This window comes from Apis dorsata, unplaced genomic scaffold (genome assembly GCF_000469605.1).
Source record: "Apis dorsata unplaced genomic scaffold, Apis dorsata 1.3 scaffold_1281, whole genome shotgun sequence".
Taxonomy (NCBI): Eukaryota; Metazoa; Arthropoda; class Insecta; order Hymenoptera; family Apidae; genus Apis; species Apis dorsata.
Window position 1 is genome coordinate 57,921 of NW_006264378.1, and position 26,449 is coordinate 84,369.

Below are 26,449 nucleotides of genomic sequence, written 5' to 3' on the forward strand. Positions count from 1 at the left end.
GATATGATCTTTGATATACGAAGAAAGAAAGAAAGTAATAATTTGCAAATTTTTTTGTATCTTCTATCTTTATGCAAGCATGTTTTGGGAAAAAACTTATTCATCTTATTTATCTTTTAGAATGAGAAATATAAATAAAACGAATTTAGTTTGTTTCTTAATTTAGAAGTATTCTGTAAATTAATTATGTTAATATACCATATTAAATTGATAAAGAAAGTGACGTTGAAACATAGTTGAAAAAGAGAAAACAAATTTTGAAATTTAAACTACACTTAGAATTGAAATTAAATTTTTGTTAATTGAAAGATTTCAACAGTTGAGTACCACTCCTTCTCTGAACCTCTTATTTTTCTTTCTCTTGGAGGGTCGTATTTTTTCTTTGTTTCGTTTCGTGTTGGTTGCTCGTTAGGGGCACGCGCGAATTCCGATCGGTTTTAAATCTTAAAGGAATAAATATGACCCGTTTCTTTCTTTCGGGGGAGAAGAGTTTCTTCGGCGTGACTGTTGACTTTCTATTGTAGCATCTGAGCAACGAGAGATTTCGTAATTTCGTGAATGATCCGATCGCTTCCTTGCCGCGCGATGACAGCTACTTTACTTGAAACTGCTTAGCGATTTATGATCTCCGGTTAAAGACGATGAATGTTGATGAATAAATTATGAATTATGGAAGTAGTTTTCGCTTAAAATGTCGACTTACGTTTTATTTGTTTTACTTTATATAATTTTTCAATGTATATATTTTGAGATTATAATCGCATATTGGAATCGTTGGATAATGAATTTTCTTATTAATTAAAAAAAAAAAATAAAATATAAAAGGATAAGTATCATGAAATTAATGAATATTATAAATACAATGAAATATCGATTTCAATAAATATCATAGAAATATTATAAACTAAAATGAAAAGCAATATTTTTGATAATAAAAAATTATAAAAAAGAATATATTTTAAATATTATAAAATCTAATAAGAAAACATTAATTGAATAAAAATGTTATAGATGATAAAATGAAAGATATCTGTATCGCCTTCTAATGAAATTTCGCTGTCTAATTATGAGAATGCAAGATTTCTATGTCAAGACTTGCGATTGAGATTTCATTGATCATTTTGCAAGGCAACACGCGAACATTATAACGGTATTGCAAAAGAGACGAGGGCGTGAGGTGGAAATTAGATATTTATAGGACATTCTGACGCGATTCTTGTCTTTCTTTTTCTGTTCTCACTTTCGTTGATTATTCTCCTTTTTCTTCCTTCATCCTGAGTCACTAATTGGCTGAGGATCAAGGAGATCGCGTAGAAAGCGTAATGTAACTCTTCTTTGATTCTTTAATCGCGGCACGTTGCGTGATCGATGTTATGCTTTTTCGATTAAATGTTGCATAATTGATAGAAAAGTGGCATTTTTCATCTTTCGTCGATAGAACTAGAACATGACACATTCGAATAATTGAATAATCTTGCTTTTCATTAGAGTTACTTATTTCGAGATATATTATTATAGATATTAAACAGATTTAAAAATTACAATTTAACAATTTTCTTGATCATTACATAATCTAAATAACAAAATTTAAATATTGCATATACAATTAGTAATTTTTTTTAATTAGTTTTTAATTTATGCATGAGGCTAAAGAATTATTTTAAATTAGTTATTTTTAGATATTTAGAAGATAAAATTTTTGTTTGTTTGATATTAAAATAAAAAAAACCAATATGCTATTGATTTAAAATCGTTTTTCTATATTTTACAAAATAAATGAAGAAAGATTAAAAATTTTAGTTTTATTTTGAGTAGTTAATACGTCAATACACATTTTAGAAAATTCAATGACAAAATAATCGATCAAATAATACATCATGTATCATGCATGATGTAGTTATCACAAGTGTTTCTGGTAGTCTCATAAATAATTAATATTTGTGAATCTAATCTTTTGTACAATATTTAATAATTAATGTTGCTATTCAATTATATATCGTATTTGAACAGATGAATCTTTGATTATGGCAAATATAAAATATCAAAAAGAGGTCATGAAATTACAATAACGTGAATTAGAATAATTTCTTTTTATCTTAGAATTTAATAATTAATAATTATAATAATTATAAGAATCATAAAAAATAAAGTTATACAAAGTTAATTAAATTATTAAATTAAAATTAAAATTTATTAATTATTAAAAGTTATTTTAAAAAGTTATTTATCTAAATTTTATTCATCAATATCTTAATCTTATTTACTTCTTAATCATTTAACGAAACTGATTCACGGTGCAGTCCTTGAATAACATATTATAGTTTGACTTATCTTCCGATTACACATTTTTAACGTATTAAAAATGATTTATCTTCCGATTAAAGAGCTTTTCTTTGTAATAAAATTCCTTATTATCTCTACATGATCATCTGGTAACAATACGCCTCGAAACTAGAAATTTCTAAATTAGATATGTATTTTCTTTAATTATCGCATCAATTAAAATAAAATCCAAGATCAATCAAAAGAAATAGAAAAATCTAATTTTTATCGATAAAAAATACATTTGATTTTACATTATTAATAAAAATCATTTTTCTCTTAATGTTTATCTACTAAGTCGATTAATACAGACATTGACCTAATATGTACCAATAGCATTAGAATGATTGTTATCAGTTTACTTTTTTGCGCAAATATAAGATTATTTCTTATCAAAGATACAGTAATTGATAACAATTGATGCACATTCGCAATTGATAGATTAGAAAAAATATGATATAAATATGAGTGAAATAAAGAAGTAAGGAATGCCAAATGATTCAATATTATTGAATTTTTAAGAAATTTTAATCTGATTGATTCTAAACTTTGAAGAATCATGAAATGAAATATTTGTAATAAAAGAACAATAAATACATATATACAAGTGAAATAATTTTTGAAATTAGAATTTAGTTTAGAATTTTTTAAATTGATTTTTTTTTTAATAAAGTTAAATTTATTTGGGTTTCAAAATAAATTTGAATTTCTATAAATGTTTTTAATATTTATCTAATAAAAGATATGATATTTTATTTTATTTTATTTTAGTCATATTTATACATATACATCTTTTAATATTACAATTTTTTAAATAATTATCTAATCATTTATTCTAAAATAATCATCAATGTATTTTTATAAATTGAAATTTTTTAAAAATTTAAGAATTATTTCATTTCAAAATTGTTTCATTATTTATCATTTCTTTATCACGAATCTTAGTCATCAAGAATAAAATGTATCTATAAGTATTGAAGTTATTATGATCCAACAATCATTGGAATTTTATTCTCGACCTCAAAGTGTGACTTAAAGTATAGAAACGAATTATTTCTTTCCATTGGAAGTATATTGGTCTCGTCACTATCAAGGTAACTGTTTTTTAACGTAAAAATTGTGTCTAATTACATTGAATTATTCGAAATGCGATACATATCTTGCGTACAGATATCGATATATAATACTTCCGAGAGATTTCAATGCCTACAGTGGATGTAATGCTACTTCTAATGTTGCTTTGATCTAAACTAGACTAGCATATATAACTAGACTAATTATATATCAACGAATATTATTAGGATGAGGATCTTTTTTTTTTGTTTGTTTTAAAAATGTGAAATCATTTTAAAAGTTATTTATGTTAAGAAATCATAATTGTGGAAAATAATCAAAAAATTTTTTTTGTATCATAATGAATTTCAGAAATAATTTTGTCTATTCAATTCAATAAAGAGATTACTAATAATTTACAATTTTATAAAATATTCATTATATAAATTAAATAATGAAAATAGATATATAATTAATCGTTTATTTTTATACATATTATTACTTCAAAATTCAACAACGATTCATAAGAATTTTATTCATTCTATTATCATATGTCATCTATTCAACTTGTCCTTCTGATTATACTCTTTATGTTAGTATTAGTATTAAAAATCGATTTAAATTATTCAATAAGAATAAGAAAGCGGATTAATAGTAACTTTTAACTCCAATGGAAATAATTATTAGAAATAAAGAAAAGGAACGTTTTTTTTAAAAAAAAAGGAAATAAATTTATTAATAAAATTATTCTAGTATCTTAGAATAATTTGTAAAAATAATAAGATACATCATTCGATTAGATATTTTTAGATAAAAAGTTAATAGGAAATAAGGATATTTATTTATAAAGCTGATTAAATTTTTATGCTTATTTAAACAAATTTTATTTCTATCGCATATATATATTGAACATTTGAATATTCCAATTAGTAGATTTTCAATACATATAATTTTATGATTTTTATTTGCAATATTTTTTATTATTTTAAATTATTGTTCATTTAGACGATATAAAAAAGAAAAGAATCTTTTCTTTTTCACGATAATAGTTAAACGATGAGTTTGATGTCCAATAATAGATTGATGTTGCATTGAATTATTATTCATGCTCATAATTATATTTATTCACAATAAATCAGAAAATTATGCAAACATTATTAACACAACAAATAAACGAACAAAGTATACAAATTAGTGTATTTAAATAAAATATTTAATTTTATTAAATTATTTTGTAGTTTGTAGTTATAAGAAAAATACATAAATATCATAGCACAAGAATTAAATAATTAATTTAATTAATTATTAATAATCCATTATTCGAATATTTATTACTATTTGGATAATATATACTTTATTTTCTTTTGATAAGAAATTAATATTATATCCTTGAATACTTTACATGATAGTATCAAAATGGAAATATAAGAAATAAGGTACTTCAAAATATAGAAAATAGAAAAAAGTTGTAAAACATTGAAAGTATTTTCACTTAAGGGTATTTATACTATAAGAAAAAAGACAAATGATTTAAGATAAAAATTACAATTGAACAATTTAAGACAATTTAAAAAATTTATACTTCAATATAGAAGCGAACAAAATCTAGTTTAAATCAAAACATATTTTTATCAACATCATTTTACATTCTTTTCAATCATTTTCAATTTTCGAACAATTATCGGCCAAATATCTAAACTAAAATATACTTTTATCTTATTCATCCTATTCTTAAATCTCATATTCAAATCTTCTTTACTTTTTCATTGGTTTCATATTCATACAATCCTTCAACCAACACTGGATTCGTCTTCACAGCGCAATTTTTCCCGCGTCTAATGTTTTCTTCCGTCCAACTTTCAACAGAACCTTTCCCGCGTGTGGGGTTAAGAAAGCGATCAAAGATGACAAAGTCAAGTGAATCACACGTCGCGTGGGAAACACGCCTAGAGACATACTAACCCAACATCGACGAGGTTAGATTGTGAAGGAGGAAACCTAGTTACCGGATACGCGGGAAAACGGTTGATTCACAAAGGAATCACGAACGGTTGGAACCGGTTAATCATGGCGCGCGTCTTTGTACGCGCTCTCCTCGATTCGATTCGAAATATCCTACGTGCGCAAGGTCATTCCTTTCTCCCTGCTCTCGCGTTCTTCTGCGAAACTATCTCCCTTTTCTTCGTCCTGTGATTCATTTTAACGCGCGAATTCACCGCTGAATTTCCTCACGATCGATCGATTTCTTCGTTTCGTGTACAATTGAAGGTGTGTTCCACTTTTATTTATTGTTTATTTCGATTTCATTTTCGATCTTTCGCTTTATGTTACGGCTTTGTGTTTGGCGTGAAATAAATTGAGTTTGAATTATTTATAAATTTAGGGTGGTTCGTTGAAAAATGACAATTTCTTGAGAAATTGAAATTTTTGGTTTTAATTGTAATTGTGGGAAGACTAGGTTTTAATTGAAAGATGGTTTAAGGGTAGAAGAAGGTAGAAGAAGAGAGTTAAATATGGTTTCCATTGAACCATATGTTGTTATTTAAGTGAGAATTATTAGTGTTAATGAAACATAATTATTATTTAAGTTTTGTAGAAAAGTGTAAGGAAACACGTGGAAAATATTTTTTATCTTTTTTTTTTAAAAGTTATTAAAAAGATAAATATAATTTCATCCTTTCAAAACTTTTTAACACTTTTAAAACAGCAAGAGTATTGAATATTTTTTCTTATAGAAAAATACTCATATCTCATTTTTTAATTTTATAATTTATTTAATTATATTATATTTAGATTGATTGATATAAATTACAAATTTGATCTGTATAAACATTCAATTTAATAAACGTCTAAAAGAAAAAAAGAATAAAAATTAATTATAGAAAAGAAAACCAATTTGAAAGAGATACAATTTTTAATATCGAAGTTTCATTTAATATCGAAGTTTTTGTGTAACTTTTAAGCAGGAGAATATATATGTGGAACATTCTATGTGTGTATATCCAGATACATGTGTACATTGTACTCGATTCAATTTGTGGGTGTAGTGCGACATTTAAATTACTGTCAATCGGTGTCACAGCTACAAGGAAGCATTACCGTTATTTTCTTCTTCTGTCGAATGTAATCGAAAGACTCGTGATAGCATGCAAGATAACCAATCGAAGATACATAACATCGGTGAAAGAACGTTTTTCAATCGATAATATTTACATCTCAATCGTGAAAGAAAAGAAATAATAATGTAAAGAAAAAATTCAAATAGAAAAATGAAAGAATCAAGATTGGAATTGGACAGAAGTTAAAATTGGGACGTTGAAAGAGTTAAACAGTAAGTGGAAACAGTTAGTTAAGAAAGTTTTTGGAGAAAACGTTGAAAATGATTATTCCATATTTTAGACACGGTATCTGATTGATAGAAAGTACATTCGATTTTACATTTTTTTACATAAAGAGAATCACAAGTTAATCTTCAAAGCATTAATTTCAATATTTAATCATTTTATTTATCTTTATATTATATAATTTTGATGATTTTTTAATTAAATTTTTTAAAGCATATTATAATGAAATTTTAGATTTATATTTTAATATTATTTCAATCAAAGTGTTTGATTTGAAAAAATATTAAAATATATGAATTTACTATTTTTAGTTGATTATTTGATTAAAATTACATAGAAAAAAAAGTGTTGAAAATATTATTAAACAAAAATTAAACTAATAGCTATTAAATTTTATTTCACACTTTATGAAAAATCATTTTTTATAGTATATATCTTGGATGCTAAGAAAATATAAAAATAATCTAATAAATATAAAAATATAAAATAAAAAAATAAAGATAATAAAAATTTATTATCTTCTTCTTTTTTTACATAAAATAATATATATTTTTTAAATATAAAAATAAAATTAAAAATTCAAAAAAAAATATCCAAGAGAACAGAATATTTTAGTGATTTATACATTCGTATGTATAATGTATTTTGTATAATAAAATTTTGTATAATATATTCTCTATTCTTGAAAAATTACAAAATAGACAAAAATATAAAAGTATAAATATATAAATATTTTTTGAATTTTTTAAATATCATTGTTTTATGAATAAATGCAATGTGAGATATTAAATCATTTCTTTCACATTAATTCTTCAAAATAATAGAATATTTTATTTATTATTTTACAATTTAATTATGACAAGTTCATATAATGTTAATGAAACCATTAAAATTAATTATCTCTTTAGTGAATCGTTAAATCTTAAAAATAAGCTATTAACCGATCTTTTAATATTTCATAGTATTTTATTTTACAATTTCTACACATTATCTATTATCCTGTCTTAATTAATTAAAACATTATTTTTTATTTTTTAAGATATATTTTAAGATATATACATATATACACTTAAAGTTTCATAGTATCTTTTATCTCTTGAACAAAGTTGGAAAACTTATCTTGTGAACTTTGTAGAGAAGCAGTCTAATTTATTTGTCCTAAGATGAAACTTCAGATTTCTTAAAGTATACTAGTATACTTTAACTAAGGCATATTTTAACTAAAATTACAAATACTTTCGTCACTAAATTCATCAAAATCACTTCCTTAAAATCACTTCGTTCTTAGCAACGTTACATTCAACGTTACCTTTCCATTTATTTCTGTCATAACTCGTTTTTTTTTTATATTAATCCTCTTTATTCAATTTATACACACACAATTTACACAATTTACATACACACATAGTCTAAAAAGAACACATGACCGAATAGCATTTAAGGTAGACAGCCAAGAAATGGAAAGCCTACGCGTTGAAAAACATATACGCGCATGAATTGAATTCCTCGTTAAATATAGAGACAAGTGGTCGCGAAAGAAACCAACAGCGAAGTTAGCTGGACCACGACAAGGGGTAAAAGCAGTGGTTTTCAACTGAATTAAAAACATTAAAAAAAATCGTAATTTTTTATTACTAATCAGTTAATATTTGTTTATTTTAATATAAATTATATTATTTATAATTTAATATAATTATTATCATTACAAATTTATTATAATGATTTTTAATATCTTAATAAAATTATACTGTTATTCTTTTACTAGTTAATCTTTCATGAACTAATAATATATTACAAATTCTGTGAAAACAAGTTAAGTTATTTATATCCATGACTATTGTTTTTATTAAATCAAAATCTGAAAAAATTTTAGATTTTAATTTTGAATATTCAAAAGGTTTAGCAAAAATAAAAATTTCTTTAATTCTAAGCGATCCAGAAATGAGAATTAAAAACTGATTACAGACAATTAACATTTATTTAAAAAATAGATAATATAGAAAAAAAAAGAAACTTATTGTACATTATACTAAGTGTATTGTGTACATGCTTATGATACACTTTGAATCGTACATCCGTTAATCTAATCTAATGCTAGTAACTTCTATTATCGCTAGGTGTCACTTTTAATCTGTTATTAATTTGTATTATCGATTGATTAATTGATTGTACACGATAACATCGTGCATCCATTGCATCAGAGAACGTAAGTGACCCAGATAACCATGAAAGGTTAATTCAAAGACAATGCTTCTAATTTAGTGTTGAATTAATCAATAAACAATATCAATACATGTTTGTGATATTATTAACAGAAATACATTATAAAAATCTTCTGATTTTAAAAATCTTTTACATAGCAATAATATTGTTAAATATTTGTATGCATAAATATATGAAAGAAAAGAAAGAAAGGAAATAGAAAAGAAAATCGAGCAGCTGTAACAAATTTAAATATATTATATAATTTGTAATAGCTCATTAAAAATTGTCTTTCTTTTGTTAAAAATATTTTTCTGTCAAATTATATCAAAAATATCTAAAAAAAAATACTTTTATTAATTGTTTTCTTAGTATTAGAAAAGAGGGTTCAAAATTTATAGAGGTTGGAAATCACTGGATTAAAGGATAGAGAGGAAGGCAAACAATTCCATGGTGGACAATGACTCATAGGACAACGGCCTTAAGACGACGAAAAGTGGTAGTCTAGGGAGTAGAGACACGCGCCATAATCATGCACAACCTCGCCGGTGCACCAATGTTCATGCTCGCTTGATGTTTATGAATACAAGTTTAAACTTATGATCGGAATAAAATACAAGAGGAATAGAATATCACAAGAGAAGGTTGATAAGCTCCGCGCGAAACGTGTTTTCTTATATATTTTTTTTATGTTCTCTTTGGACATTAATTATTTTAATAATTTTAAAAAACGAATCGAATTGATATCGAATTGAAGAGACGTTTCGTTTTAACTTCAATTGGATAATTCGAAAAACTTGTATTTTTATCGTCTAATATTTTACTAGCTTTATTGATTTGTAAGATCATTGTTTTTTAAAAGCTTATTTGTTTTGTTGATCGATGTCAACATTTTTGTGATATTTCTATATATTTTTTTATGTTGATGTATTTCTATAATAATTTTAAATTTATATTTATTATTGTTGTCAATGATTGATTTGATTTAATTGTTTTAATAATATATTGGTATATATATATTATAATTTTGTAGGATATATGAATTAGGTATTAAATTTTTATGAAATTAATAGAACAGTAATATAATTGCATTTGCTGATTATAAAAAACATATCAACATTTTAATATATACATTTGCTGCAATTTATTGTTTCAATTATAATAAAGGGATATTTAAAAATGAAATTAAAAAATTTTCATGAAGAATAAATCGATTCATTATCAATCAACATTTAGATTCTATCAATTCATTCAATGTGCTATTTTATAGAGATTTCATTTTTATTTTTTAATAAGTTTAATAAATCAAATTTAATTTAGTTTCTATTGTTAGAAATATATTATATTCCTTTTTCTTTTTATATTTTTATTTTGTTATAATATTATAATTTATTTTCTCACAAATTTCCCAACTTTTAATGAGTTTCTATAATAATGTACTTTATAAAATTTAAAATTTAATTTTATCCAAACTCTTTCTAAATTAAAGATTTTGTTACTTGCATTATTTTATCTTTAAACTATCCAAAACGAAAAATGTGCATGAAAAATGTTGAATTATTTATTATTATATATATTTTGTTTCATTTGTGATGAAGATTAATTCATGAGTAGTTACAAGTTAGAATTATGGAGCAAGATAAAAAGGTTGAACGATTATCGATTACACAATAGATCGTTAGTCGAATAATAAATTAGAAGTGATTCGTCACAGAAAAAAAGAATTAAACATAAACCAGTCTTTATTATTTATATATTACATGATTATATTGTTAGCAATAAATATAATTGATTATTCTGGTGTTAACTAATTAAGAAATTTAAGAAGATTTTTATTAGCAAAAGAGAATTTATGCCAGTGATTGTCTATTGTTTTTATTAAAGAACATATTAAAATGTAGATCAATAATAAACGTTTTTATTAAAAAAAATGTATAAATATATAATCTATGTAACACATATCTATAAATTAAATCTAACAAATTACTTATAAAGTTACTAATTATTTATAAAAATCAGTATAAAAGAAGAAACAAGGAAAGAACAAAAAAATAGTATAAATATATTTTAAAGAAAGTATCACTAAAATTTTGATTTCCTAATTTCAAAGAGAATTGTTAAAATCCCGATGATAAAGTTAAAATTCACACATTTAAACAATATTAAAAATCTAATATATCAGATATCCATTACTTTCATATGTTCAATATTTCACAAGTCAACTCTATATAAATCAATTTTATTAATTCACTACACCTAGAAACCTTTAATTCTTCCGAAATAGCTCACGAAATATTCAAAATACACACAAGTAGCGAGCACTGGACGAAATCTCACGAACGATCTTCTACTCGAGCCAGAATAAAATCTAATGAGAATTAACGGAAACAAAGAAAAAGAATTTGCGAGAAACAATCGATGTTCAATTAATTACTTTAAAAATGAAAAGATCAAAGAATCAAAAGTCTTTTGAATGAATTCGAGCTTTTTTAAAAAAAAAATCTATCATCTATTTTGGCGAAATCCTAAATCGAAAGAATTCTCGATCAAGAAACTTGGCTGTAAAAGGATCGTAGAAAAGGAGTGCGAGACAAAGCAGGGTGAAGTAGAAAAGAACGTGGTGAACAGAGGATAGAATGGCGTGAGAGGTGTCGAGGGGGTGGAACCGAGGAACGAACGAATCCGTGACGTACCTCGAGGGCAGCAACCGACACGGCGAGTTGCAGTGGACGTCCTTGCTACGTTATCTTTCACGGTTCGTTCCCTTTCACTTTCAGTGTCCAGGAACCAGAAAGCCCAGACCTCCACGAACAAAGGTGCGCCTCCGCCTTCTTGTTGTCCGTGTCTCGAGATCGAAACGAACGAGAGGAGCTAGGAGGTTTCCTCTCCTGTTCCTTCATCGCTTCTTTCCTCTATTCTGCCCTATTTCGTCTCTTAATAGCAGCTCTTCTGGCAAACTGATAATTAGATCTCGAGTAAAACTCATTAAACGAAGTGACACGATGATTTTTGAAACTTCTCTCTCTTCTTTAATTTTCTCTCTAGGAAAACATTTTGATAACATATGTAAAACGATTGTTCGAAGATAATGAGAATGAGAATGCAGAAAAGACATTGTTTTCATGTGATTTGATGAATTGAGTATGAATTGAATCGAGTATGATTGTGTTTGGTTAGTGAATCATAATGTTTTTAATTTTTTTTTTTTTTTGAGTTATTTAATATTCGAATAATTTTCTTTTCTTTCATATAAGGTTTAAAGAAAATTTGAAAAATTAATTATTTCATGGTTTTATTATAATGAAATAACTAATGATTGAGTTGAGTACATAAGGTTGATTATTTTCAGTAACACTTAATTAAATTACTCTTTCATCTTACGATATAAGGGAATTAAAAAAATTAACGTGATTTTATTATTACGGATTAGTACACTAGTTTTTTTTTTTAAATTAAGTAGCAAGAAAATTATCTTTATAGAATACGATAATGTAATTATATTATATTATAAATCGCGATTTATTGTAAAGTACTAAGTGCAAGAAGGAAAGAAGGAAGGAATTCATTCTGATAATTGATTTTACACTATATTGTAGGTAAATAGAAAAATTTATTTTGAAATATTAATATTAAATTAATTCGATTCATTATAATTCATTATAAATTATGATGATGACCATAGTTAGATTAAATTATTTAATTTTAATATGTATTCCATATACTTTTACGTGCAATAATGAAATTAATTAATTCAAAATTAAATAACACGATTTATATATTTACAATAACAAATACAGGATATTAATTGCAATCTTAGCAGAATATAATATTGGATATTGGATATTGTTTGAAGCTGAATACGAATATGAATTTTTATTGAGTTTCATATTGCATTAAACCCATTGAAGCGTTACGTTTTTATTCAAATATTTATGGATACTATTTGTGTTACATTTGTTTTTTTATCTGTCTCAGATTATCATTATAACTTAATTTTTGTTTGCTAAAATTTTAACATAAAAAATTTTAATATTAAAAAGAATAAAAATAAATAAATTTTTCAGTATTAAAAGAAGTATTAAAAGAATTTATTTTATTTTTAGTTTGTTATTTTTATTTAAATGATATTTCGTGATATTTGTAGAAAAATATGTTGTAAAGTTACAAAGATCGAAACTGAAACTTTCTTATATATCTTTTAATAAATTCCATTGAAACAATATCACTCATTTCTTGAAAGATTTGATATCCTGTTCTTTTAATGGCATACATAATTATTTAATAACTAATGACTTTGCAATAAATCAGTCATGTATGAATGATTTCGTAAAAATAATAAGGCAAATATTTGTAAAACCAAAGAATTTCTTATTCCCCTTTCGATGAATCATTAATTAGTAGATTGTGAATATCTATGCAAATTGATATTTTTATACATGTGATTAAATATGAAACTTAAAAGAAGAAGAGAAATGATACTTTTTTAAATTTATTTTTAATATTCAATTTTTTATTCAAATATATATAATTTTCGTTTCGTTCAACAACTTTTTTGGAATAATTTACAAGACATCTTCAATTTTGTGGATTGTTTTCATTTTGAGAACAAATTAGGATAAATTCTAAACTTAAATATTTTTTCGAAAATTATTTTTTCCAATAATTTCATCAAGATTCACAATTCAATATAGAAATTTGTTACAAATATTACAACGAAAATTATAAAATTATCAATAATTTGATTATAATTTAATTAATTAATTAATTTACTTGTTTTACCTCTCTTTAATATGAATTGAAACTTCATTATCGTAGAATTAATGAAGTACATCATGCAGGATATCGTATTAATTCTGCATATATCTTTTAAATTTCCCAAAACTACATAAATATTTATAATCTGATAATTAGCTTAAATAGAAAACCTTTCCATAGAAAGTAAATATGTAAATATAATCCAATATAAACAGATTTTCATCCGCGAAAATGCGGTTTTAGCCGAGTTTACAGGTAAAGCGTGGCGAGAAATATAGAAAGTCGGTTGCCAACTGATCCGTTACAAAACATTCACTTCATCGTTTATGTTTATTTCGATAATATTCGATATTTGAAGCTCCAATACAAAATATCGTGATTATCTTCGTTTCACCAAGAATTTCTATTTCTTCTTTTTCTCGATCGTTACGTAGCATTTGCAGCTATAAGATTTTTTTTATCGGCCAACTTTCTTCTTTAATGCGCGGTGTTCTACATGCGCACTTTCTTTATTGTTTCTCGTTTCTGTCAGATAACTAGAGAGATTTGCCATTTTTTTTATAGCGGAAAAGAAATATGGAAGAGGAATTTTTATCTATTAAAATAACTATTTTTATTCCATTTGACATGATTTTAGGAAGCGAAAAACTTTTCTTCGATACTCTTTTTTGTTTGGTAAATTTATTTAAAAATTCTGATATAATTGAAATGATTTCATTTATGTGTTATTCTGTACAAATAAATATCATGTAAATATCATCGTGTACATTTAATTTATTTAAAAATTTAAATAAATTGTTCAGAATTTCATGTTATAAGTAACAAAAATATTTAATCCTTTTTTTCACAAAATAAAAAATTTAGAAACAATATAAAATTCAAATATCATTGATATTTCATAATAATAACGAAAAATGATAAGTCGTGAAGAAAATAATGCTATTAATTTCTTTCATGATTGAAAAATATATATTCAATATATCTCTTATCTTTAGATTTTAAATATTTAATAAAAAAAATGCGAGGTATAAAAGTTTTTACAGGTGTTCGAGATGGCTGGTTAATATTTATTCTAAAATAAATATTAATACTAATATATCAGTGTGACATAATCTCTAGAAATTAATTTTTGAAATACATTTTATAATTCGTAATTCTTGTTATTATTCGAAACAGTCTAACTTTACATTTCATGGAATTATTCATATGAACAAGAACGTTTAAAATACCAAAGTTACGTTAGCTTAGAACTTCAAATTCAAAACCAGGCAAATAATTATAAATTATTAGTGTGCTTCTTGCAAGCGATTAATGATATTAAATATAACAATACTGTATGATTGTCTCGTTGTTTTAAATTAAAAATATAAGATAAAATAAAAAAAAAGTTTGAATGATCTTTTAATTAATTTTAACGAATTTACTTAATACTTTTATTAAAGTTTCATTAAACTCTGCGTTAAATTCGATTCATAACGTTTTATAATGTGATATTTAAAGTTAATAGGATCCAATTACTTAAGCCATAAAACGAAGGTCATTGGCGAATAAAAAAGCACAGGCTACTTTCATCGAAACCTGGTTTCACATTCTCGATCTATGATATTAAATTTCCATACTATAATATTCAAGATTCTATAAATTATAATTAATAAGAAATGTAGAAAAAATGTCTAAAAAATTAAAATTATTAGATATTTTAAAAATTATTTGGTATTATTCGATTGATAATATTATAATCTTCTTTTTTTCAATTTTTAAAAAATAATAATTTTACAAGATAATAAAATTGTTATTTTTCCATTTTTTAAAAAATTGATATTTTACTTTTATAGAATGTCAAAAACTCAACAACAAAATGGAATGATGCCAGGCAGTGGAACAATGCCAGATGATGACGATTTTTCAGACGGTGAGAGTACACCATTGACACAGGATTATGGCGACAGGTATATATACATATACATAAAATATATCGATAAAGATAAGAAAAAAGCGAATGCATTCCAAGAAAAATCGTAAATATTGTTTTGTTTCAATATAATTTAAAGAAATTTAAAGATTAACCAGATAACAGACGATATTTAATTGCTATTATGGTTGCTTTGCTTGCTTTCCAATCAATTAAACTTTTCTTATTAATTTATATATCTTTATTTATTTAATGTTTTAATTTTAAAATATTTATATTTTAATCTTATAATATATTTTTACTTTCGTGATTGACAAATTTTTATCATTTTTTAATAAGTATCAAACTATATTCACCATTCTTTTCGTATAGAAAAGAAAAAATCTAAAATAATGATAAAATAGCTAGAATTAATATTGATTCTTAATTAAATCACGTTTCTTTATTTCTAATATTTCCAGTCAAAGAACAGTTGTGGAAACAAAAGCATGGGACGTCTTCCGGAATCCACCGCCGAAGATCGATTCCGGTTCAATGGCTAATCAAAGATGTCTGGAAGTGACGGTACAGATAACGAAAGTGATCGTGTACCTATTAGTTTTCGTGATAGTATTAGGAAGCGGTGTAGTTGCCAAAGGAACTATTCTATTTATGACATCACAGTTGAGAGCCAATCGAACGATCGTTCACTGCAACAGGGATATTGGTAAGTGATTAAACTTTCGTGCATACTATCGTTATCACGAGATCTTTAATTAATTCTAAGACGATTATTGGCGCCTTAGATAGCCTCAGGTATTATTTGTATCTTGTCTCGTTTTAATTTATTTTCTAAGGTTGGAAAAAATGAAGAAATGATAAACACGAATAGAAAGGAAAAGAAAAAAAAAAAGATTTGTGCTTGTTGATCCATGAATTTTTATCTTCACTTTAAATTTATTTTCAAAGTTTTGCATTGCGTTACAAAGTTGAGAAAATAGCGAATATAAATCTGAATTAAGAAAGAAAAAAAAGAATAATTCTTAAATTTATGTACACGTGTCACAATTACTTTCAGCGAACAAAAATATGTTTAAAAAGAATGACTTTAAAATTACATAAATTTAATGTGAAAAATTTTATTATCAACATATATTTATCTTTAAAATATTATTATTTAATATATATTATTTTAATACTATTTAATATTTGAATTTATAGTATTTAATATTTCTCAATTATATTCTCAAAATAATTTTAAATTTATATTAATATTAATTATCGTAATCATAATATATATAATTCAATAATATAATATTTATTACTATAATTTTTATATTTTAATTTTTGCATGATTTTTTAATGCATAAAAAATAAGAGATTATTCTTAAAATTAATTAAATATAAAATCAATAAAGTATTTAATGAAATATTCAATAAAATATTTAAATCTTTTTTTTTTATGATTTTAGAATTAATATTAATAATTGGTGATTTTTTTCATTTGATTCAAAATCAATATTGTGTAATTTTCAGCTTAAATTACTATTACTTATACATTGCAATTTTCATTTATAAATACTTCAATTAAGTGTTTGTTGGATTCTTTGTTCTGAGCTATATATTAATATTTATAATAAATTTTATACACATTGCATTCAAGTTTCTAGATCTAATATTTGATACAATCTATTTTGAATGGAATAGTAATCCTAATATGATCACATCCTTCAATCTCTTGACTTGTTTTTTCTTCCTTATGTTTGATAACTTAATTAATATCTGAGAAATGATTACTTTATAGGATTGTTGCTTTATATTATGTTTTGTATATGTACAAGAACATTGTAGAGAGTTGTACAGAAATCATAATTACAGAGCATATCATACAGATACCTTTATAAATTCAAATTTCCAGTTTTTATATCTATATATTCTAAAGCAATTTTATTTTAATTATAATCTTATGGAATAGATAATGATAACATTAAATCCAATAAATTAAATAGATTGTAATAATTTGGAAAAACAAAAATATAAAAAAATATAATCATTTAATAATAAAGTATGGTAAATTTTTATATGTAAAGAGATATTGAAAATATTATAGAGAATATTGAAAAATTTTTTGAAGAAAAATAATTAATTTTAATCATATTGTCAATAGATAAAATAAAAAGCTAAATTGTAATAATGGATATTTAAAAAGATAAATTGTCAAAAAATAATTTAATAAATTATTGTTTTATCACAAAAAAGAAGTAAAGAATATTGAGAAAATTTTTGAAGAAAAATTAGAATTCTATCTTAATTCAAAATTTATTTGTACATTGTCAAACATATTTCAAATAATTTATTGTATTATGGAAACGTTACACACACAACATTGTATCATTCATTTACACTGTGCTTAAATGTTCATGGAAACTGGCATATAGTAACGTAAAAAAGTGGATCGTGCTCGCATTATAGTTACGACGGAACTTTTTCGTTATATATATCACTGGTGCACGCAAAGGAGAGAAAGTACGTGAAACCAGGTTGAAACAAAGCGAATGGCTTCTAGGAAATAGTTCAATGTAGATAATGAAAGTAATTAAAAAAAAAATTTTTAATTTTTGCAAAATTTTGTGAAATAATTCATAAATTCATATAAATTCATAAATTTATTATATAAAAAAAGTAGATATCTAATTGAATATATTACAAAAAATTAATTAATTATTTTTAAATTCGATGATACGTGTTCTAGAATATAAACATTGTTATATATCCTAATTTAAATAGATTATCTTATGTTCGGATAATTGATCGTTTAAATAATTAAACTTCGAATAATTAATTCGATATTCTATTATGTTAATACTTTCAATAGAATAAAGTTTTATTCTATTCTATATGTACGATCTTAATTTTTAAATGTATCAGATTAGTATATTTTTACATAATATCTCTGTTGCTATTAATAATAAAATTAAATTTATCTAAAGTTTATTTTTTATTAGGATGAAATTTTAATTAATGTTCAATTATTGAATAAATAAATAATAGGAAAAATTAATGAAAATTTCTATTTTAATTTCAATTGTATAAAATATTGTCCAGAGGAATTTTGATAAATAGAGTTTATTATATTTATATTATAGTTATATTATATCTATAGTGATTCGTGTTAATGACACTACGATATTCGAGAGATTATTACTCTATATATATTTGCTTATAATAATATTGAAATAATTGCTTTTATAATATAATAAATTTGTTGTAGAGTTAATAGAAACATAAAATTTATTTTAATGCTTATAATTTTCTTGCAATCGCAAGATATTTACAAACAATATTATTTCTAATGTTGTATTTTAATTAATTTTATCGCTATTAAATATAAACATTAAATTTAATGCAAATATAATAAATTGCTCCTAATAATTTTACAATGTTCATTTTTCTCATTATTTAATTTATTATATAAAAAACTACGTACATTAAATAAATAAAATTTATATTTTTAGTAAATAAATTAGTAATTATAACTATAATTATAAATTATATTTAATAAAAATCTCGTGTATTTTTTTTTTACAAAAAGTAACAAAAAAATACTTTTTTTTTTAATTTTTAAAAACATTTTACATTCTTAAATTTATACGTGAGATATACAGATTTTTTCCTAGAAAATATTATATTTTTACAGAAGACAAATCTTAAATAGTATCTTATTTATTAAAAAACATATTTCAACAATTACATTAATTTATAATAACGTATTTATAATATATAGTTTATTCATTATATATATCATTTTTTATTAATCTTTAAAAATAACTGTTACACAATTTCGCTATGCAAATATAATATTAATGCAAGAGCAACAATCTCTTATGCAACTGTTGATGCTTGAATATTAATGTGAATACATTATATTCTAATAATATTCTAATATATTTTTCTGATTCATAGGCCGGGACAAGTATTTTGAAGTAACGTTACCAGAGCAAGAGAGGATAGCGTGGATCTGGTGCATCATAATCGCTTTCGCAGTGCCTGAATTCGGCACGTTAATCCGTAGCATTAGAATATGTATCTTCAAATCATGGAAGAAACCGCCTGCATCTCATTTCCTTGTTGTTTTCGTCATGGAGACATTCCACGTGATCGGTTTAGCTTTGATGTTCATGGCAGTGCTTCCTGATTTGGACGTGGTTAAAGGTGCGATGCTGACGAACTGCGTATGCTTCGTACCCGGTGTACTAGGTAAGCGATTGCACGTTTCACTTTTATAATGATCAATTTTATATGAAATTTTGTTCGAGCAACTGGTAGAGCAGGATGTTCGTTGCGTAATTGTTAGAATGAGGTCGATTTGATTACGAGGTGCAAGAGATAGGAGAGACATAGGTGGTATTTGGATTAATGTTTCTGTGATTCAGTTTTTGCAGTTATAGATTAAATATAAAGAGAAATGGGAGGGAGAGGGAGAGAATAATTTAAGTTTACTGAGAAATAGTTTGAATCAGAATTTGAAATTTTTTTAAAAAGAAGTTTTTACATTATAAGTTCAGATGAGGATAGATAAGAAAAAATTATTGAAGATAAAAGTTTTAAAATGTAAAAATGAAAATTTTTTACAGAAACAAATATTTTGTTTGATATTAAAAAAGTTCTTCATTATTGTAGATATTGAATAATATATAATGGTATTATAATAATATTAATTCTATATGATATTAAATAAAATTAATATCTAATAATTTTAATAGTTTTATTTATTTTGTGGAATCTTTTCTAATAAACGTCTCAAAATAAATTGTTTTCATGAAATTCTTGTTATAGATTATTAGATTTTAAAATATTTGTCTCTTAGAACGTTTAAAAATTTTTATTTTTTAAAAAATTTCTGGAATTGGAAAAGTATGTAGTTTATTCCTAATTTGAAACGTAGACTCGATTTTCAAATCGAATTTCTCGAATACTTTAAAACTAGTAGAATGTAATTGGTACAACCTTTTTTTCACTTATATCTTATATCTTATAAATTATTCTCTCTTTTTACTATAATAATCAATTATTTTTTTTTATATAATTTTATATCAATAATGAAGTGATAATTGCTAAAATATTCAAATTGTTTCTTTCGAGTATGTATATATCACATTAAAAAATATTTATAATAAAAATATTATTTATATAATTTTTTTATAATTATAATTCAATCGAATTATTTTATTATAAATGAATCATTTGTATTTAATTTAAATGAATGACGCAATCTTCAATAAACTTCTTTTATAATTTGCAATTGGTAGAACAAGATTTTTCTTATATAATTGGAAATATAGAAGTAGATCCAATTATCTATAAAATGTAAGAGGAATGAATGAATTATGTATTTGGAATCGAAAGTTTCTGTAATTCAATCTCTGAATTATTATATTTTGAAAGTTTAAATTGATAATTTCTGAAAATATTTTGTAAATCGAGAATATTATAGTTTAAGTCTAAAGAAGAATTTAACATTAGAAAATAGATTGTGATTAAATGTATGAGTTAGAAGATATCATAACCAATCGGATATGGCATTTTGAAAGTGCATTGCGTTGACCTCTATTACAATGTAATATTCTGTTCTAGTATCAAAAGTGAATGGTTTCCATCCTGTCAATTATTAGCTATATGAAAAATTTTAATGTATAATTTTCAATTATATAATTTTATAAGAATTTAAATGGAAAAAATAAAATAATATTTATTCTCATAAATTCAACTTAATTAAAAAATATAGATTTATATTTATATTAGAAATATTAGAATTAATTTACGAAAAGCAAAATAAATAATAGATATATTAAAAAAGAAATGATTCCAATTATTGAATCAATAATGATATATATATTTTTCTATATATTAATTATTATTTGTATGTATTATATGTTGTATTAGGAAATTTATTAGAAAAAATGATTATTTTAAAATTTAATAACTTTAACTTCACTTTAATTCGATAAAATATTTTTAAAGAAGATTTTTAAAAAGAAGAAAATTGTATGAAAATAAAATTTTTTTTTCTCTTATTTAAGGGCTACTTTCTCGGAATAAGAAGAAAGATGAATCACGATTTGTTCTGGTGCTGATTGATATTGCTGCACTTGTCGCTCAAGGGACAAGTTTTGTTCTTTGGCCATTGTTGGACAGTTCACGATTCTCTTTGTGGCTAATACCACCATCTTTATTCCTAGTTTCATGCGGCTGGTGGGAAAATTATGTTTCGATGCAGAGTCCGATTGGTAAGTATCACGAAATCGATGCCAGATTATTAAAAAAACTGTGAAATAAAAAGAATATATTAAATGAAAGAATGGAAAAATTATAAAATAAAATTGTTATAAAAGTAGATTTTTTAAAACTTTTCCTTAAGTTTTTCTAATTAAATTTTTTTTTCTTCTTTTTATATTTAATATAAAATTTTTTCTATTTCATTTAATTTAAACCTTATTAAATATATAAATTAATTAATATATCGAAATTTAAGATAATTCATATATTTATGATTAATTATATTATTTTATTATTCATTGTATAAAAGAAAATAAATTATCAATGAAAACCCGATGAAATAATTTTCATCAGAAAAAAACACGATAATTTTTATTTACTTATTCATTTATTCTTTATTTATTAGGATTCGTTCGATCTCTAGGAAAAGTAAAACAAGAAATGCAACAGACAAGATACTTTACTTACATGTTCATGTCGATTTGGAAAATTATAGCATTTCTTACCAGCACGATATTAATACTATACATTAAAGGTGAAACTGTCGGACATTTATTCAGCATGTTCGGCGACGCTTTTGGAAATCACACAATCGTTGTAAGATCGATGTATGATGTCACTGGCAGAACAACAGATATCGCTGATATCGTTGATATTGATGATAATAAAATAGCCATACCGGCAAATGTGAAAAGTCCTATATATGTTCTACTGTTGCAAATATTCAGCGCCTATTTCATGTACATATTTGGTAAGTGCAAATTTACAATATGTAGCGATTGTAATTTAATTTTCTAGAATTAAAAAACTGGTTAAATTAATTTATTTATTCTATTATTAAAAAAGATTGTAGTTGCCAAAATTAATATTTAATTATTCAAGCAAAAATATACAATAATTATATACAATTATATAAAATAATTATATTATACAGGATATTCTTAATATAAAAGAAATGATTTTACATAAAAAATATAAATTTATTTTATTCAAGATTTTCTTTCTTAGAGAATGAACTTTGAATATTCTGCAAATACATATCTTATTATAAATATTGAATAGATATAAATCTCCTGAATATTTTAAAAATATTGTTATAGATATATTTGCTTAATTTTATTTTTTTTGTTTTCTTAATTTTTTTAAATAGAATGTCAAAATTACGATATATGTCACTTGCTATAAAAGCAAGAATCTAGCTTAAATCCTATACGAACAATCTTATGAATAAATAATACCACATGATGATCTTATTGATATTCATCTCGTCTACATGCTCTCAATATTAAGTCAATATGCGGCATAGAAACAGTAATCCTATAGAAACGAAATCCTATTTTGAATGTGCACCAAACATGACTGTCTTTTCCTGTTTACGTGAAAAATTGCAATAGATTGTCAACATAATAAGAATTTAGACATATAAAGAAACTACAGATACCGAAAAATGTAAAATTTTTTAGCTTTATTATAAATTATAAAGCAAAAAAACTTTTTTATCATATTTAGTCATTCGTAACTCATAACAGTGTTACTCGATTTCGATGAAAATTTATATACGTATATAATTTACTTAGATCAATATAATACTTAATCATCTTAAAAAAATTCAAATTTAGAAAAAAATTACTCGATTTAAAAGATGAATATCTATCATTGGACAAGAGTAAAAATAAAAAGAGAAGTAACAAAATAAAATAATGCTTTTCTTTCAGGTAAATTCGCGTGCAAGATTTTGATACAAGGTTTCAGTTACGCGTTCCCTGTAAATTTAACTATACCGGTATCGATCTCGTTATTGATTGCCGCTTGCGGTTTAAGACATACCGATCCTTGCATATTTCACAATACAATTCCGGATTATCTATTCTACGAATCACCACCATTGCACTTCCTCAACGATTTCGTTTCGAAGCAATATGCCTGGGTATGGCTACTGTGGTTACTGTCGCAAACTTGGATTACTTTGCATGTTTGGACGCCGAAATGCGAACGTCTCGCTTCCACGGAGAAATTGTTCGTTGTTCCTATGTACAACTCATTGCTGATCGATCAGTCGATGGGCTTGAACAGGAAAAGGGACGACCAACCGGAAGTGAAAGTGGAGGTAATCAAATTCGAAGTTTTTACAATCCTCTACAAATCTTTCGAATCTCTATAACTCTCTATACGTTATATGCAAATTATGATACTTTGCAATTCGATTTCTTTGTAGGTCACTATTCCTAAGGGATGATTACTTTTGTTTTTAGAATTATTTTTATTTCTCAAAACTTTTAAATTGAATTTTAGATTAAAATTTATATCGAAATTTTTATTGCTTTTCTTTAAATTTTTTCATCATAGATATATTTTTTTTTTTAGATTACTTATTTCAATATTGCAATATTAAAATGTTCTATTACTGATTTTTATGTAGATATGGGAGCAGAATTTGTAGATTATTTTTATAAAAAAAGATTAAAATCTTAAAATCTATAAAAAAATATATATAAATTGAATTGTAATATTTATTGGTATATATTAATTTATTTATAGAAATTATTAATTCTTCAAATTTTAGATTAAAACTTGTATAAATATATAAAAATTTCGATTATAAGATTTTAAATTTTATAAAAAATGATCTTATTGTACGTAATTGTTTTCTTTTATCTTCATTAATTCTTTTCTGATTAAATAAATAATTAAAATAAAAATAAATAAATAAATGATTAAAAAAAAAATAAAGTTACTTTTTATATAAAAAGAATTAATTCCATATTGATTAAATGTTTTTTGCAATTCTTGACAGTATTATGAATAATTAAAATTGAGCCAATATTCAATTTCTTTTCATAAGCTTTTATTCCCAATGAGATTTCTATGCAACCGATTCTTAAAAGAAAATCCCTTGTCTCAATATTTAATGTCTCTTTCAGAGAAAAATATCTAAGAAGCTTCCTTGATTTTATTAACAAATTCAAGGCAAAATATGCTTTTATTTTCTTATCTACAATTATTTTTCGTTCTTCGTATTCAATATTTTTTTTATAAAATCATATTATTTCGTTTTATATTCTCGTCAAAAATAAAAAATCTTATAATTGAATAAATGTATTATTTATAATTATTTATAAAAAGAACATAATTTAAAAAAAATAATACATTTTAAAATAAAGATATTCATCATTCTTTAATTGATATCAAATTTCTTAAAAAAAATACGTATATGACACAAAATAAGATTTTTAAAATTAAATTTTTTTTTGCAATATATTTATTAAACGATAGATCTTTGTAGAACAATTTTATCTGGAAAAAAAGAATTCTCCACAGATGTTCGTGACATAAACAGTACCGTTTTATTTTCCATCATGAATCATAAACTTTTCTTGGACAATATTTTCTTTAATAGCAGGAATATTATAAAGGGCTGATACTAAATATCAGAAAAATTCTATTTTAAATTATATAGAATTATATTATTTATTTATTTATATCACAATTTATACATTGAAGATCAATGCAATATTTTTTTTGTTACATATACAATTACATATACATTACATATACAAATACTTTTATAAAATAAAATAATGAATTCGATATATTCATTAATATCTCTAATATTATAACTATAAGACGAATGTAAATTAATTTAAATCTCAAATTTCTTATATAAATCATTTTATATTATGCCAATATCACATAATCATAAAATTATCGAAATTAGATTATTATTTTTTCATAATACGTATATTTAAATAACATAAAAAAATGTAAAAATTATTTTCGTTAATCAGGATCTAGCAGAAATAGAGAAAGAAAAGGGAGATGGAGATTATGAGACTATATACGAGCAAACGGATGGCACGACCACACCCCCATCAACTGTAAAAAGTAGCGATCACGTAACTAGAATATATGCTTGCGCGACGATGTGGCACGAAAATAAGGAAGAAATGATGGAATTTTTGAAAAGTATTCTTCGATTGGATGAGGATCAATGTGCACGACGTGTAGCCCAAAAATATCTGAAGGTTGTCGATCCGGATTATTATGAATTCGAAAGTGAGTGTACAATTTTATTTTTTTAATAAGGTGCAAAGCAAAATAATATTATCAAATAATGGAAATTGAGATTGGATTAATTTCAAGATATATATTTTTTTAAATTAATTTTATTATGTAATTATTCATTTTTTTTATTTTAATTTTATTATTTATTTCTTTTTAGCTCACATCTTTTTCGATGATGCCTTCGAATTATCGGATCACGATGAGAACGAGTCGCAAGTGAACAGGTTCGTGAAATTATTGGTGGGCACTTTGGATGAGGCTGCGTCTGATGTCCATCAAACACGGATGCATGTTAGGGCACCAAAGAAGTACCCAACACCTTACGGTGGTCGATTAGTCTGGACACTTCCTGGTAAAACGAAAATGATCGCCCATTTGAAAGACAAGAGCAAGATTCGTCACAGAAAACGATGGAGTCAAGTAATTATGAAAATTATACGAGATTCTCAAGAAATTTTTTCAATATTTAAATTTTAAGAAAATGATTTAAGATTTAGAAATCATCAATATTAAAAAAAAAATTAGTATATATATATATATATAT

General features: G+C 23.7%; 1 protein-coding gene across 7 annotated transcripts in view; it reads left to right on the forward strand.

Moving 5' to 3' along the window:
- Positions 1-26,449, forward strand: part of LOC102681708 (chitin synthase chs-2) — a 43,699-nt gene that overhangs the window by 2,056 nt on the left and 15,194 nt on the right. For 3 of the 7 annotated variants that reach the window (XM_031514857.1, XM_031514860.1, XM_031514856.1), the window contains exons 2-9: positions 15,512-15,625; positions 16,050-16,294; positions 19,531-19,824; positions 21,648-21,854; positions 22,250-22,594; positions 23,559-23,950; positions 25,629-25,896; positions 26,063-26,325. In XM_031514857.1, coding sequence (XP_031370717.1) covers positions 15,513-15,625; positions 16,050-16,294; positions 19,531-19,824; positions 21,648-21,854; positions 22,250-22,594; positions 23,559-23,950; positions 25,629-25,896; positions 26,063-26,325 — 2,127 coding nt within the window. In that variant the 5' untranslated portion in view covers position 15,512. Of the gene's footprint in view, positions 1-3,392; positions 3,417-15,511; positions 15,626-16,049; positions 16,295-19,530; positions 19,825-21,647; positions 21,855-22,249; positions 22,595-23,558; positions 23,951-25,628; positions 25,897-26,062; positions 26,326-26,449 lie in introns of those variants that run through there. The other 4 variants (XM_031514855.1, XM_031514854.1, XM_031514859.1 and 1 more) reach the window with 2 other exon arrangements.